This window comes from Lynx rufus, unplaced genomic scaffold, assembly GCF_022079265.1.
Source record: "Lynx rufus isolate CCGP_SWC_20201006 ecotype Redwood Valley unplaced genomic scaffold, mLynRuf1.p SCAF_9, whole genome shotgun sequence".
Taxonomy (NCBI): Eukaryota; Metazoa; Chordata; class Mammalia; order Carnivora; family Felidae; genus Lynx; species Lynx rufus.
In genome coordinates, this window is record NW_025814897.1 from 109,658,300 (window position 1) to 109,674,688 (window position 16,389).

Below are 16,389 nucleotides of genomic sequence, written 5' to 3' on the forward strand. Positions count from 1 at the left end.
CTGGGGCACTGAGGAGCCTTGTAGCTGTGATTATCATTACTCTGTGCCTGAGCGAGGACTGTGCGCTTTATCCTGGGATCGGTGGAAAGCCAGTAAAGGGCTTTAGGCAGAAAAGTGAGGTGAGGGAATTTAGCAAGATCACCTTGTGACGGCAGATTGGAGGAAACAAGACTGAAGACCAGAAGAGTTTGAAGGGTGTTGCAGCAATTGAGAAAGGATGGGACAGAGACGTAGACTATGGTGAAGGTAGGAGCAGTGCAGGAAAATGGAGACTGTAGTCCAGTTTAAGAGGCAGGATCAACAGGTTTAGGGCCAAAAGAGAAGAGCCAAGGATAGGGACTGGCTGGCTGCTCTAGGTGAACAGGCAGCTGGTGGTACATCCCTGGAGGAGATTTGGGCAGGAGATGGTGCTTTTAGGGCAAGGGTGGTGTGTGCTGTTCAGAGGTTAGTGTCCAATTGGAGTTGAATATATAGGTCTGGATGGAGCTCAGGGAAATGATCTGGGTTGGATGAAGATTGGAGCTTCCTTAACATGCGGGAGAGCTGCCAGGAGGGAGAAGGTGAGAACACCCCTTCTCCCTGGGGAGCCTGGGCCGGGCTCCCTCCATCCTGACCACGTAGGGCACCTATTACGAGCACCAAACATCTCGGCCCTCGTATTCAGACGTGCCTTTCCATTTGCTGCCTTGTTTATTGCTCGCCTTCATCCCAAATGTGTTTTCCCTCCAGCAACACCGTAAGAGACTGCCCAACATTTCATATACTTTCTCCCCACCCTCCATTCACTAGCACGGGGTCTACCAAATAGTAAGCTTGGTGGTGATAATATTAATAAATAACTACTAGTGACTGTGTCTGTTATGTACCAGGCATAATGTTAAGATCTTAACTCTGCTGTTTTATTCCGTTCTCTCAAGGACCCAAAGAGGTAAGTATTAGGAACTTTATTTTACAAATGAGGAAACAGATGAAGTTACAGAGCATGCCTAAAGGCCCACAGCCGGCAGACGGAGAAACATGGCACTGAACTTAGCTAAGTATGACCCCAAAGCCTGTGTGCCCTCTCACTGAGCGGCTTGATGACACTTCTAGTCTAGCTGGGAGGTCACAAGGTAGAGAGGATGCAGGTTTGCCAAGTGGCTACAAGGATAGGAACCAGGAGCCTCTCAGGGGAGCTCTAAGCAGCTTTGATTCTTGACCTGGTGGCAGAAAGAACTGACAACCAGGGATGTTCACGGTGGAACAGGCCCCTCAGGAAGCGGTGAGCCGCTCGTCATGTGAAGGAGGCATGACCTTTAAGAAGCCTCCAGTCTTGAGCACTTAAGGGTGAACCTGCTGACATTTCAGGGTAGATGTATGCTTGGAAAAAGTGCCCCCCAGAAGGGAAGGGGAGAAAAATAGTTTCAAACAGAGAGGGGGACAGACCCTAAGAGACTCTTAAATACAGAGAACAAACCGAGGGTTGATGAGAACAAACTGAGGGGGCAGGGGAGGGGGGCAAATGAGTGGTATGGATTGAGGAGGGCTCTTGTTGGGATGAGCACTGGTTGTTATATGTAAGCGATGAATCATGGGAATCTACTCCCGAAGCCAAGAGCACACTGTATACACCGTATGTTAGCTAACTTGACAATAAATTATACTTAAAAAAAAAAAGTGCCCCCCAAACACTTCAAAGAAAAGTAGTGAAACTAGCCAAAGAAAAAAGAATAAGAACACAGATTTCAATGGGATGCGTGCTTCTGAGGATCCAAGGGGAAGGGGCAGAACAGTGGGAGTGATTTCAAGAGAGAAAACATTAAAAGTAGCAAGAACAACTTGCCCAGGCATGGGACAGGCGGGGGCAAGCTGATAAGCTCTGCGGAAAATGGCATAAGGAGCTGAATCACCACTGGGACAGACTCCTCCCTTTTTCTCCATCAACAGAGCACCCATCAGCAGCCTGGCATGAGACCAGCAGCTGTGGGGGGAATGCAGAACAGAGCAGGATAAGTAACAGTCTCTTCCCCTGGGAGATGCACAGTAGAATCCTCAGGGACAAGATAAAAAGCCAAGTGGCTAAAAAGGTTGGACACATTCAAGATTAAGCACTGAAAGCAAGATAAGGCCCTGAGAACCCAGCAGGGCAGACCCTGTCTTCCTCCACTCAGTACACAGGGAGGAACAGGGCCAGATGCCTAAAGAGAATCACAAAGAAAGCACCAAAGACTGCAGGGAGCAGGAAAGCCAGAGCAAGGATCCCGGAGAAGTCATAAAGGGCGACTGGAAAAAGGTGGTAAGAGGAATGTGCTCCTTTATTAGACGGAGAGAAAGCACAAGAGAAGAAAGCAGAGGTTGTGGATGTGTGTTTGTGCTTGGTTATGTGTGGTATGCACCTACGTGGGCCTATCAACACACGCACGTGGAGGTGTGCATGTGGCAGACAGGTGTCTGTTCAGTGCCTCTGGATGGACCTGCCTGAGGCCATGTTGAGGGCGTGTACGACTGTGCTTTTGCATGGGTGTGAACCAGCCATCTGACCTCAGTTCTCTTGACCTGTGCCCCATGTGGTCAGTCTGCCTTATACATGGGGACAAAATAACCAGACTGTAGATTAGAGAAAGACATGGTGGTCCCTGGGAGCCTGAGCTCCCCAAGAACAGCAGGCTCTCTCTGCACGTGCAGCTGCCTTCACCTCTCTGGGCCATAGTCTCCTTACCTGTAAAAACATCTCAGCAGAAGCTTTCAACCCAGGGCGCACAGCACAGGCGCCACTGAAGTTTTGAAATAATAAGAGATGCCCAGGACCCACCCTTGCACCAATGAATCCCAATCTCTAGAAGAGCCTTCTAGGGGCGCCTGGGTGGCTCGGTTAAGCATCTGACTCTTGATCTCAGCTCTGGTCATGATCTCATGGGTTCGGGAGTTTGAGCCCCACGTTGGGCTCTAATGCTGACAGTGCAGAGCCAGCTTGGGATTCTGTCTCTCCCTTACTCTTTGTCCCTCCCTCACTTTCTCTCTCACTCTCTCTCTCTCAAAATAAATAAACTCAAAAACTTTTATTAAAAAAAAAAAAAAAGAGCCTTCTAATAAAGTCCCTGCACAAGAGATTCAGAAACGGAGACTCAATAAAAATGACAAAGGGGCCCTGAGCTCCAGATTCCATTTCCTCCCCAGGAACTTGCTGGCAAGTTGCGAATGCAGTCATGATCTGATGGAGTCTCCCTGCATGGGAGGTTGGATTATCACACCCTAGCCAGCACTCCTCCGGAGAAAAGGCTGAAGTAAGGACTAAGGAAGACAGATCCCAAACACAAAAGACTCCTACCTGCAGGGCCCTGGAAGAACACTGACCAGATGAAACCGACAGGATAAACCAGCTCTGCACTAATGCAAACAGCCTAAAGGATGAGCACCAGACACTGGTCACAGTAGGAGATCCTGGGGAGGAGAGCTGAAGGGCCGAGGACAGTGGTCAGAGAGAAAGAAGTACAGTTCTTGTATGTGCCTTTTGAATTTTGCATCATAGGACTATATTAGCTACCTTTAAAAATCACAGGGAGAAAAAGTAATTGGCAGAGGCACAGGATCTGGGATAACCTGGCTGGATATGACCAGGATGTACACAATCTAGGTTTAGCTGACCAGCTGACCCCAAGTAGATAGTGTGGTGGCTGTCAAAATTAGCCTGACTTGCGACTTCACAGTGGACAGGGGGCACTCTCATTAAGCGGGGGGACCATCCCTCTATGATCTGTGAAGTTCACTCCCTGTCTGGCTCCCTGAGCTCTGGACTGAGCACCACATTCTGAGCAGTGTATGGACTGACACCTAAAATACACCCTGAAAAGAGAAATTAGGATGGAGAAGGGTCAGGAACCTGGGGCAAGTGTGGGGAAAGAGATAGTGTTTGTCAGTCTAGGCAAGGCAAAGATTGGGTGGGGCACCATTGTCATCTCCAAGTATCTCCATCGGCAAAAGAGAAAAGCTGTCCTTCCTGAAGACAGCTTCAGTTTGGTGTCCATGAACACTGCAGGAAGGTACTTTTGGGGCTAAGGAAAAACTTCCTAGCCTTTAGAGCAGTCTCACAGCAGAATGTAGTGAGCTCCTTGTCCTGGGACATACTTGACCTAGAGGTCAAGTCCTGTAGGACCATCTCTCCATCAGATGGTGCCAAAGGGATTCTTGCATCCACCAGGACACTGACCCTGGTGGACTCTGAGTCTGAGCCCACCCTGACTCAAGGAACACCCAAGTTCCTCGGGTACCAGTGCCAGGCCTTGTTGTGCAGGTTTTGTCCCTCAGGTGGTTATCCTGCTGTCACTCACCAGTGACACTGACCTAGAAGCAGTTGGGGCAGTGCCAGAGTAGCTTCCAATCCGGGGCTGCAGAGCATCTGATCAAAACCTGGGCCTGGAAGGGGTTTGGCAAGGCCAATAGGTGCAGCCTTCCACCCTTTTTAAGAAACCAACATTTACTGAGTGCAGCTATGTGGCTGGTCAGGGGCTACTGTGGGAGTGAACAAGACAGACAGGTCTTGGCCTGTATTCTAGGGAGGAGACAGAAAATCAACAAGAAAAAAATTAGAAGGGATGAATGTTACAGAGAGATGGACTGGAGGGGGCTCTATGGAGGGGACTCTATGGGGGGTTGGGAATCAAAGAAGGCTCTCTGAGGAGGTGACATTTAATCTGAGCCCTGAATGACATCATCTTGTCTTGGGCATCCGGTTGACGAACAGCACTTGTGGTGTTCAACCACAGGGGCATGAGTCTCTGTTTCAGCAGATGCCCAGCTGCTCTTTGCTATCCTTTTCTCCCTTAGTGTCAGAAGCCTTTCCCCCAGAAAGCAGCCCCAAGACACCGCGAATCCCACAGGGACATAGTTCTGAAAGAGTTGGGTGAGGGGCAAAACCAGTCTCTAGAGACAAATGAGCCTGGGGTCATATCCGTGAGATGCAGATAAAAGCAGTGCTCGCTTCATTGGGTCTTTGTGAGCAGTAAATGAGTAAACGCATTTAAAGCATCAAAGCGCCCGACACACAGTAAGCGCTCAGAAAGTGGCAACTGCCTCAATAACCGTCAATAAATGTCAATACATGTCAAAAGTCTCTGGGTCTCTGGACTCAGAGGAGGCTGAGCCTCCCGGCGCCTCGGTTTCTCCCGACGTCCTTTCTGGCTGTGGCACTGCGTGCATTCAGGCTCTACAGGCTCACGATCTCCCGAGCCTCCCCACATCCCTGCGGCCTCGGCCAGGTTTACAGTCGATGAATCCAAGGCCGCGGGGTTGTGGGTGGTGGCAGCTGGAACCAGGTGCCTCGGGGGAGCCCACGCCCCGCCCTCCACACAGGATGGCCCCGCCCCAGTCCCCCTCCTAGCCTGGAGCGGGCCCGGCTTGCACGCTCCTTTAAGGCAGCCTGCGGGAAGAGAAGAGCGTGTTTCGCCCCCTCCGACGCGGCCGAGGTAGAGGCTTCACCTTTAAGGCGGCGCAGGGACTGCTGGGAAGGCCGGCGGGATGGAGGCGGCGGGACCGGCTCACGGCTGCCGGTCCGGGTGAAGCGGGGCGGGAGCCGGAACCTGAGCCGGAGCCCGGCGGGAGCGGGAGGCGCAGGTCTGCGCGGGCCGATCCGGCCGGGAGAGGGGCCTCTGGGTTGGCCTAGGGGTGGGGGCGTCGTGGGTGCGGCCTGTGGGAGAACAGGGCCGGTCTGCTGGGAGGGGGCGCGGTCCTGCGTGGCCGGGGGCGGGAGTTCGACCTTTCCAGGAGGAGGGGTCCTCGGGGCGTTGCGCCGACCTATGGGGAAGGGTCATTGTGGGCGCGGCCCCGGGTGGGGAGACGACGTAGCAGCCGAGATCTCCAGCTCCTTTAAGGGGAGGGTCCCCCCCTCATGATCGGCCTGCCTGTTGGGGAAGGGGCCGCCCGGGCGGTTGGGACTGGATCTCCTGGAGGGACGGGGGTCTCCCATACGGGAGTGAGCCTGCACGATCCCCGTAGGACCGTCCTCCGGTGCTCCCTGTCCTGGCTAAGGGAGTCGCCGGGGCAGTCCCGAGTCTGGGCCGCCTAAACCGGCCTGAGCCCGTGGTCTGGACCGAATCCGGGTCCGGCCTCACCGCATTGCGTCTCCCGGGCCGAGACGACCTGGGCGCGCCCCCTGTAGGCCGAGCGCGGGCACGGTGCGGGCTCTCGGCTGGGGGACCCGGGCACCCTGGGGACCCAGGCGTCCGGGGACTGAAGGTGTTTACCTAATCCGGGGTGGACGGCGGTGTGGCCCCAGGCCCGGCACCCGCCTGCCCGCCTCCTCGCCTTCACAGGCGGCACAGCCATGGCTACGATGGTGCTTCCGCGGGAGGAGAAGCTGAGCCAGGATGAGATCGTGCTGGGCACCAAGGCCGTCATCCAAGGCCTGGAGACCCTGCGCGGGGAGCATCGTGCCCTTCTCGCTCCCTTGGTAGCACATGAAGCTGGCGAGGCAGAGCCCGGCTCACAGGAGCGCTGTGTTCTCCTGCGTCGCTCCCTAGAAGCCATCGAGCTGGGTCTGGGGGAGGCCCAGGTAGGCTGGTCTGGGATGCCGAGGTGGGAGGTCAAGGGAGGGATGGAGCCTGACAGAGGAAACCTGGCAGTGTAGGAACAGAATCTGAGCAGGGAACCATGTGGCCTCTGGAGCCCCATGGTAAGATTCCAGTAATATCTGTTGAACAAACAAATGGGCTTTGGAGACCCCAGCTGTGCCTTGCCTCAGGAGAGTCTGATCATCCTTTAGCCCCGACACAGAACCCTGTTCCTGGCTTCTCTGATGGGTAGCAGGGACTGAATGACATAAGAAAACAAAAAGGAAATCCTTAAGAACCGCCCCCGCCCCCATTCATTCTCTTATTTGTTCCTTCACAGGTAAGTTACCAAGTGCCTACTATGTGCCAGGCAATCTGTTATGTGCCAGACAGACAGCCCCAACAAGACAGACGGGTCCACTGGGGAGAGAGTCAGAAACACATATACATTTGTTACATGTTGTGATAAGTTCTCCAAAGAAAAGAACAAGGTCTTGGATAGCTTGTAAGAAGAAGAGGTGTAATTTATTGGTCAGGCAAGACTTCTGAGGAAGTGACATTTAAACCGCGACCTGGAGGAAGGAATGAACCAGCCTCCAGAAAGGGGAGGAAGGCGAGAGGTTGCATGTGCAAAGGTCCTGAGGTAGGAAAGCTCTTGTAGTGGGAGAATTGAGAGAAGACCTGTCTAACTAGATCTTCATGGGGAAGGAGAGGGAGAGAAGAGGCCTGTGGAGAAGGCAGGGACCAGATCATGCTGCACCTTATTAGTTTGGGTTGTATTCTCAGGAAAGCAGGAAGCCTTTGGAGGGCTTTAGGAGTCAAGAGACACAGTCTGACTTAGATTTTGAAAGGTCCCTTCGGGGCACCTGGCTGGCTCGGTCATTAGAGCATGCGACTTGATCTCAGGGTTGTGGGTTCAAGTCCCACGTTGGGTATAGAGGTTACTTTTTAAAAAATCTTTAAAAAATAAAAAAATGAGTAAAAATTCCGTTTGGCTGAGGTGTGGAGAATGAACTTTGGTGAGTCAAGGGTGGAGGCAGGTAGCAGGTAGTTAGGAAGGCACTGCTGGAATTCAAATGAGAAACAGTAGCTTGGACTAAGGGGTGGCCACGAGGGAAGCGAGAGGACCAGTTCTAGATGTTCTGGAGGTGGGTCCAGCAGGACCTGGGGATGAAGTAAGGGAGAGGAAGGAGGGCAGAATAACTCCCAGATGTGTGGTTTGAGCAAGTGAAGGTGATGAGAGAGCCTAGGTGATCAGGGGTTCGGTTTTGGTCCTCTTAAGTTGGGGCTGCCAGGACGAGGTGCAGATGGAGATATTCACGAGGCACTGGGGTCCACAAGGAGTACGCGCTTTCTCTGGGGGAAAGAGTCTTGGCCCCTTCAAATCTTGGCTGAGATACCGCCTGGCTCTATGCATCCTGGGCAGGTGGTAACATCTCGGTTTCCTTGTCTTTAAGGATCATGCCATCTGCTGTATATACTTCCAGGCTGTGAAGGGAATTTTTCAAAAAGCTAGTGGTTGTGAACACACCTGTCACTTATGCATTTTGCTAGTGAATAGAAAGTGCAGGGTGCCAGACAGCTTGGTCCTCTGGGAGGACAGCCTGCTGGTCATTCCTTCCTTGGCCAGGTGGCTGCCAGGTACAGAGATAAACACACAGGGGTCCCCCTCCTGGTGTGCACAGGCACCCACACAGATGGGTAAGGGGGTGGCACGGAGGGAGAGGAAAGTGCCTTCCTTTCCTGGGGCTGCAGAAACGACCCTGGCTGTGAAGGATGGAGAAAGAGTAGATCCTATGCAAGGCTCCCAGGCAGGAAGAGCCTAAATGCTCAGGAAAAGAGTCCTAGAGGTTGGAGAGAGGGGTAAGGACAGAAGCTGAGGCCTCTGGGTCCCCTTCCCCTGTGGTTCCCAGACCATCTGAAGGCTTGGGACATGGACACCTCTCCTCTCTGGGAACTGCAAAAGGGCAAGGGCTTACCTTGGCAGAAGTCAGGATGGGGCCTTTCAGTGGCCCTTCGGCCATTTATCAGAGTTCTTAGGAAAGTGCTAGCCCTGGAGCAGGGGGCAGTGCTATAGCGGCTGTGGCCACAGGGCTTGAGTCCAAGCCCCAGGAGAGACAAAGGAAGAGAAAGGCTAATTCAGAGAAAACGCCACACCCCAACAAGCCGTCTTCATGATAAACCCAGTGAGATGGGAACTGGTTTCTTGTTTTGTTTTGTTTTGAAGTTTATTTACTTATTTTGACAGAGAAAGCACGAGTGGGGGAGGGGCAGAGAGAGAGAGAGAGAGAGAGGAGAGAGCAAGGATCCCAGGCAGGCTCCACACCATCAGTACAGAGCCCGACGTGGGGTTCGAACCCCCGAGCCTCAAGCTCATGACCTAAACCGAAGTTGGACGCTTAACTGAGCCACCCAGGCACCTCGGGAACTGGGTTTTTAATGCAGAGGACTGGCTGGAGGCCCAGGAAGGTGGATGGACCATCTCAGAGTCCAGCAGAGCCGGCCTGGGAGCCCAGGGCTCCCCACCCCAGAAGGAAGGAACTGGGGGTCTCCAGATCTCCTGGGTTTAGGTCTTGGGCGAGGGTCTGTTTGGGGCCTTGCGGGAACACTCCCTTGATGACCAGCCCTCCTCATAGGCAGGGCCGGGCCCCAGTACCCCGGGAGGCCCAGGCTGGGGGTGCACAAGGCTCCAACCCTCATCCTGGCTGGCCGGCACAGGTGATCCTGGCGCTGTCGAGCCACCTGGGGGCCGTGGAGTCGGAAAAGCAGAAGCTGCGGGCTCAGGTGCGGCGCCTGGTGCAGGAGAACCAGTGGCTGCGCGAGGAGCTGGCGGGAACACAGCAGAAGCTGCAGCGCAGCGAGCAGGCAGTGGCCCAGCTGGAGGAGGAGAAGCAGCATTTGCTGTTCATGAGCCAGATCCGCAAGCTGGATGAGGACACATCCCCCAGTGTGAGCCCCTACGGCCATCGGGCAGGGGGGCCTGGAGGGGGAGGGGCAGCGTGGCTGGCTCTGACCCAGCCACTGACACTTGGGCTACCGCGCCCCGCCTTCCCTGACACTCGTTCTGTCCTCCTCCCCAGGAGGAGAAGGGGGACGTCCCCAAAGACTCTCTGGATGACCTGTTCCCCAACGAGGAGGAGCAGAGCCCAGGTGCAGAGGGACAGCTGGTTCTGGGGGCAGGGGGAGGGAGGGCTGTGCAAACTCCTTGTCCTTGGGACCCAGAGGTCACCAGAAACAGGGACCAAAAGGCAACTGTGTTCTTTCCCGCCTCATTTCTGATCATCACATCCCAGCATGTTAGAGTTTTTAATTTTTTTTTTTTTTGAGAGAAACAGAGCATGAGCGGGGGAGGGGCAGAGAGAAGGGGCGACGCAGAATCCGAAGCAGACTCCAGGCTCTGAGCTGTCAGCTCAAACTCACGAAGCATAAGGTCACAACCTGAGCTGAAATCAAGAGTCGGACCCTCAACACACTGAGCCCCCCAGCATGTTAGAGTTTAAAAGTGCTTTTCTCCCCCTAAGCCTTGAGCAGTTATCACAGTTCAGAGCTTTGGAGCTGCCTAGCCTAGGTTTAAGTCCTGCTCTACCGCCAGTTGTTCTGGGACCACAGGCTTCTTTCCCTCTCTAAGCCTCTGAGGGTTAACGGAGGATGTGTGCACAGTACTGAGCCCTGGGCCAGCGCTTACAGTGTCAAGTGTCCCTTCTGCAGATGGGAGGCCGAGGCTTGGAGGTTAGGTGGCTTGCTCTAGAACACATAGCTTGAGGCATTGCGGCCCGGATTCTACCCACTCTACAGATGGAGAAACTAAGGCAGAACAGTAAGTGACTAGCCCAGGGCCACGTGTCAGGTAGGGCAAAGACATGGCTGGTGTGTGCCAGCTCAACCCAGTTGGTACATCTTATCTGCCCTTGGCCTTGCAGCCCCCAGCCCTGGAGGAGGGGATGTGGCCGCCCAGCACGGGGGCTATGAAATCCCAGCACGGCTCCGCACCCTGCACAACCTGGTGATTCAGTACGCCTCACAGGGCCGCTACGAGGTGGCCGTGCCACTCTGCAAGCAGGCGCTCGAGGACCTGGAGAAGACATCGGGCCACGACCACCCTGATGTTGCCACCATGCTGAACATCCTGGCTTTGGTCTATCGGTGAGGGCTCCTCTGGCCACAGTCGTCCATGGGAGTGCCTGCACACTTTCTGAAAGCTCCAGCCCTGGTCACAAACCCTTAGGCCCTGGTGACGGTCAGGACTCAGCTCCACTGGGCAGTTGGGCAGAGAGAAGGAGCATGTGTCCAGAGGGTGCGGAGTCCACAGGATGCCTAGGCCCCTGTGAACCTGGGCTACAGATGTGAATAAGGCTTAGTCCATTGGAGGAGAAAGACTTGGGCGTAAGTAGGGACCAGGGCAGCACATGAAGACCCTAAGGATACCAGGGAGTCAGCACTGCTTCTCCAGGCATTAAGGCTTAAGTAGGATCTTTGGTGAAAGAGGAGTTGCCCAGAACATGAGAGTGTTGGAAACGTTTCCCCTGGCAGAAAGAGGAGTATGAGCAAAGGCCCTGAGGAACAGACAACAAGGTGCCCTGGGCATGAGGCAGTGGGGTGGCAGATCTAGGGGAATCTGGCTCACACCCTGGCACTCTATGCCCTGGTGAATTGTGAGTGAACTGTCCAAAGTCCCCCGCCCCAATCTGCTGGCTGAACGGGTCTCCCGAAGCTCTGGGTCATAATCATGCCCACTCTCCAGTAAATACAAGAGGAGTGACCATGGAGATCTGAGACCACTAGGGGGAGGGCCTTGGGCTGGAGGACAACCCTTACTTACCATGCTTCCACCTGCACCCAGGGACCAGAACAAGTACAAAGAGGCTGCCCACCTGCTCAACGATGCCCTGGCCATCCGTGAAAAGACACTGGGCAAGGACCACCCGGCTGTGAGTGAGGGCGGGGGTGGGGGAGCCGCCCCTGCCCCACGCAGCGCCCTGGGTCTTTGACCTCCACTCTCCCACCCACCAGGTGGCTGCAACGTTAAACAACCTAGCAGTTCTGTATGGCAAGCGGGGCAAGTACAAAGAGGCCGAGCCACTGTGCAAACGGGCATTAGAAATCCGGGAGAAGGTGAGAGCAGGCAGGGCTGGGCAGCTCAAGGCTGGCACGTGGGGGCCCAGGCCAGCCTTGAGCCCAGCCACTGGCTCCCACTCCCATCGCAGGTCCTGGGCAAGTTTCATCCAGATGTGGCCAAGCAGCTGAGCAACCTGGCCCTGCTGTGCCAGAACCAGGGCAAAGCTGAAGAGGTGGAATACTACTACCGGCGGGCGCTGGAGATCTATGCCACACGCCTCGGGCCTGATGACCCCAACGTGGCCAAAACCAAGAATAACCTGGTACCCTGGGCCACGAATGGGGTGGGAGGAAGGAAGGAAAAGGCTCGACTCCCTGCATTCTGCTCACCCTCTGGCCGCTTCCCTCCAGGCCTCCTGCTACCTGAAACAGGGCAAGTACCAGGACGCAGAGACCCTGTACAAGGAGATCCTCACCCGGGCTCATGAGAAGGAGTTCGGCTCTGTCAATGGTGAGTCTGTGACCACCCTGTGCCCCACCCCCCACTCACGCAGCACAGGCCCCCTCAGCCATCAGCATCCAGGGTGAATACCTCAGCTGGACAGGCCCTCGTGGGGTCCGGCTGGTCCCCAGCCATTTGTGTGCACGTGTGAACACACACACCCAACGCACACGGCCTCCTGGGTCGTGCTGGTACTACACGCCGCTTTTGCATACGCCGTGCCCTGGGCCCAAAGTCTTTTCCCCTCCCCTGCTGGGCAATTCCTGCCCCTCATGAGGCCCCACTCCAGATGTCTCCCCGCCCCCCCCCCCCCCCCCCCCCGGGGAAGCCACCTTCTGGCCCCCCATGGTTGGTCATTTCCTGTCGTGTGATCCCTCAGCCTGGCCTATCATTTAGGCCTAGCACATGTCTCGGGCTGTGGGCTTGAGGTGTTTAAGGATCCGCTGCCCCCAATCCTCAATCGCAAGCCCCACAAGCATAGGCCTGTGCCCTGTCATCTCTTTGCTCCAGAAGAGGGTCAGTAATGTTCTCAGTCTGTTTCTTGTTCACCTATTCATTCATTCATTCATTCATTCATTCATACATTCATTCATTCAACAAAGCCCAACCCTGATCCTTCCTGGGTACCCCTGACCTCCTCCCCAGACCCCAGTCCTATGTTTCAACCAGGAGAAGCCTATATGGGAGGCTGGTGACAGCCCCCTTTCTCCCCCCAGGGGACAACAAGCCCATCTGGATGCACGCAGAAGAACGGGAAGAGAGCAAGGTAGCTCTATGGGCAGGGCTGGGGTGGCCTGGGGAGGGAGGGTGAGGCTAGGGATGTGTAGAGGGGAGGGACTTCTGCCACCTCTGCTGACCATTCCTTCCCCCTAGGACAAGCGCCGGGACAGCACCCCCTATGGGGAATATGGCAGCTGGTACAAGGCCTGTAAAGTAGACAGGTGAGGACAGTGGGGCAGGGTTGGCAATAGAGCAGCTGGCAGGGAAACAGCATCCTGAGCGGGGCCAAGTCCAGGCTCTGGACTCCATCCTGCTCACCCCCAGAACACACACCTCTTCTTTGTCACCTTGGCTTTCAAGAGGCTTTCACGACCTGGGTCACGGGCCGCCTGTCCCAGAAAGGCTTTCTGTGTTGGGATGGCCGATTATCTTGCTCTCGGGTCTCCCAGCTTTTAGTCCTGGTGGCAGCATCCCACGTAGGGCCGGGGTTGGGGTGATGCCGAGCCAGGAGAGTCTAGCACGAGCACAGGGCTTGACACAGGAGGGGAGAGGTCCTGGTTGGCTGGATGGCTCGTCAGGGCCCAATGTGGGCTGGATGGGCCTGGTTCCTGGGGAACACGGAGTTTGAGACTATCCCGCTCTCCCATCCACAGCCCCACAGTCAACACTACCCTGCGCAGCTTGGGGGCCCTGTACCGGCGCCAGGGCAAGCTAGAAGCTGCACACACACTGGAGGACTGCGCCAGCCGAAGCCGCAAGCAGGTGAGGCAACAGGCCCGAGGGGTGTGGGCAGGGACCTGTGTGGCCCTGTGTGTTCCAGTCAGGATTCACGGCTCCATCCGATGTGCCCTGCCTCTCCCTCAGGGCCTGGACCCTGCAAGCCAGACCAGGGTGGTGGAACTGCTGAGAGATAGCAGCGGTGGACGGGGAGACCGCCGTGGCAGCCGGGACGTGACGGGGGGTGCTGGGGCTCGGCCTGAGTCTGAACTCGAGGAGGCAGGGCCTCCGGCCGAATGGAGCGGGGTGAGTCTAGGGTCTTGGGTGGGCCAGGAGGCTGTGTAGTCAGTGTGGCATAGAGACAAACGGCTGCCCCACAGGATGGCAGTGGCTCCTTGCGGCGCAGTGGCTCCTTTGGGAAGCTCCGAGATGCCCTGAGGCGGAGCAGTGAGATGCTGGTGAAGAAGCTGCAGGGTGGTGGCCCGCAGGAGCCTCCTAATCCCAGGTGAGCCTCTGCCCCTGATCGCCCCCACTCCCCCCGCTGCCCACCCAGAGTGAGCCTCTCAGGAACCCACCCAATAACCCACCAACCCCAGAGGAGCTTCTGATCCACATGAACTCCCTTGTCTCTCTCAAGCTCCGCCCGCCACCCACCAGATCTGCTCCCTTCCCGTGAGCCTCCCTTTCCAGCCCCAACCTGACCCCTTCCCACGTCTCCCCCTCCCCCAGCCCACCCCATTCACTCTGGGCAAATCCAGGCATTCCTTTCCCCTCAGGATGAAGCGGGCTAGTTCTCTCAACTTCCTCAACAAGAGTGTGGAAGAGCCTGTCCAGGTATGGCTGGGTGGGTGTTTGGGCACTGGGTAGCTGAAGCCCAGGCCCCAGGGCCCAAAGGCTGCATGTCCTGTGCACTGGCCAAGCTTGCCAATCACGTCTACTTACCTAGCAACATTTCCAGCTCTGTGCCAGGCCCGGCTTTGGGCTGGACACAGGGAAGACAAATGAGGGAAACCCAGCTCCTGCCTGGGATGGATGTGCACGTGGCCAGGGCCAGCACGGTAACCGCTGAGGTGGGCAGGAGTGTCAGAGCACCACGACATGGTCGGGGGCCCAGCTCAGGGCCTATGGCTGATCAGGCCCCTTCTGCCGGGGAAGTACAGACTGGCAGCAGCAGGAAGCTGAGCCCCCTGCCCCTTCTGCCCACAGCCTGGAGGCACAGGTTTCTCTGACAGCCGCACCCTCAGCTCCAGCTCCATGGACCTCTCCCGACGAAGCTCCCTCGTGGGCTAATCCTGAAGGGGCAGCCAGTTGCCAGAGCCTCCACCCGGCACTGTCCCCATCCCCAGCCCTTCGCATGGGCCTGCTGCTTGCCCCACGTGTCTTTCCCAAGGACCCCTGTCTTTTCTGTTCAATCTCAGGGTAACCTCCTCCCTTGTCATCTCAGCCCTAAGCCCTGGAGGCAGGGCCTGCCTGCTCCAGCTCTACCCCTTATTTATTCCATCCAGCAGGGCCCCCTCTTCTTTAGGTTCAGGGCCAGCGTGAGGGGCTGGCCAGGGTCTCCAAGGTAGAGACACAGCGGCCCGCCCTCCCCAGGCCCCGGAGACAAGAACACTGAGCACCTGCCGTCCCTTCAGCACTCCTGCCCTCCCCCCTGTCCCCCGCCCCCGGCCGTTGCTTCTGTATATAGAGAAATAAGTTATTGGCCGCGCCCCTCCCCTCAGTCCACGGTACTCCCCGGTTCTCCCCTCACCCTGTCCTCCTCTAGTGGTACCGCCCAGGCCTTAATCACCCCCATTCCGCGCGGTGGTATCTTCCAAGCTCTACATCTTGGGGGGCAGCGCCTCCCCAAAGGGTTCCCTGGGCCTTCTCGCGCTCCTCCTCGCCTCTGAGGGGCGCGTTGAGCCCCACCATCGCCCCGTGCCCCAGGACGGAGAGCCCTCCCCTTGCCCGTCCTCTCACCGCCGGGCCCTGCCCAGCATCCCGGCCTATGCACTGCCCCTCCCGCCCGGCCCCGCCCAGGCACGGCCTGACCCCGCCCCGGGCACCGCCCGTCGAGCCATCCTGCCACGCCTCATCCCACGCCTGCAGCTTCTCGCGAGGGGCAGTGATGACCCCCTGTGGCAGGAGGGGCTGTCCCTGTTGGGGGTGAGGCGGTCGCTTTCTATTTTCAAATGTTGCTGTAGAAATAAAGACCGTTTGAATCTGAGCCGGGCTTGTTTTGGAGCGGAGGCCGAGGTCTCCTAGCGTCTCTAGATTGGGGGTGAGGGCGGGAGAGGCTGCGAGCGAGCGAGGGTTTGTGTGTGTCTCTCACGTCCTGTCCCGTGCAGCCGAAGCCCAGATATTTTGCTCCTATCCCGGATTTGTTAGGGGGCCTCGCAAGTTCAGGGTTTTTTCTAACAACCTTCATCTCTGAGGTTCTAGAGACAGCGGTCTTTGAACTCTTCCCCTTACAAGGCTGTTTCACCTTGAGCGAATTACCGAGAGTCGACTTTTCCATCTATAAAATGTGGGTGACGACACCCTCCCGGGGCTGCATCTGAATTAACAGTACCAGCACACCAAGAACCCCAAGTAAATGAACTTCTAATGCTAACAGCTCTGGGAGCTGAGAGGGTAGGGATGACCACCTCTGCCAGGCAGACACGAAACGTGTCAACCCCAGCCCTAAATTGAGCTTTCCTGGTGGGGACACAGTCAGGCTCCTGGGCGCTGTCATCAAGCCCAGTTACGGCTACGGGGAACGAACTACAAGCCCCAGAAGGCATCGCGCGGCGATGATGGGGCGTGAGCTAGGAGACACAACCTCGGGTTTACGCCTGCGCAGCGGGGGTGAGTTGGGAAAAGCAAGGAGACTACAAGTTCCGAGAAGCA

At 56.5% G+C, this 16,389-nt stretch overlaps 1 protein-coding gene across 2 annotated transcripts; it reads left to right on the top strand.

The window, feature by feature from the left end:
- The first annotated feature begins 5,474 nt into the window (after positions 1-5,474).
- Positions 5,475-15,779, top strand: KLC2 (kinesin light chain 2). 2 transcript variants are annotated; one of them, XM_047070696.1, is made up of 16 exons: positions 5,475-5,589; positions 6,288-6,526; positions 9,243-9,473; positions 9,605-9,674; positions 10,445-10,667; positions 11,365-11,452; positions 11,535-11,636; positions 11,729-11,902; positions 11,991-12,090; positions 12,798-12,847; positions 12,955-13,022; positions 13,455-13,563; positions 13,666-13,824; positions 13,899-14,023; positions 14,295-14,352; positions 14,725-15,779. In XM_047070696.1, the coding sequence occupies exons 2-16, from the start codon at positions 6,299-6,301 to the stop codon at positions 14,806-14,808; spliced, it is 1,869 nt and encodes a 622-aa protein (XP_046926652.1). In that variant the 5' UTR covers positions 5,475-5,589; positions 6,288-6,298; the 3' UTR covers positions 14,809-15,779. The 2 variants fall into 2 exon arrangements, with proteins under 2 accessions (XP_046926652.1, XP_046926651.1); XM_047070695.1 differs by having other exon boundaries at positions 5,492-5,589; positions 6,251-6,526.
- The last annotated feature ends 610 nt before the right edge of the window (positions 15,780-16,389 follow it).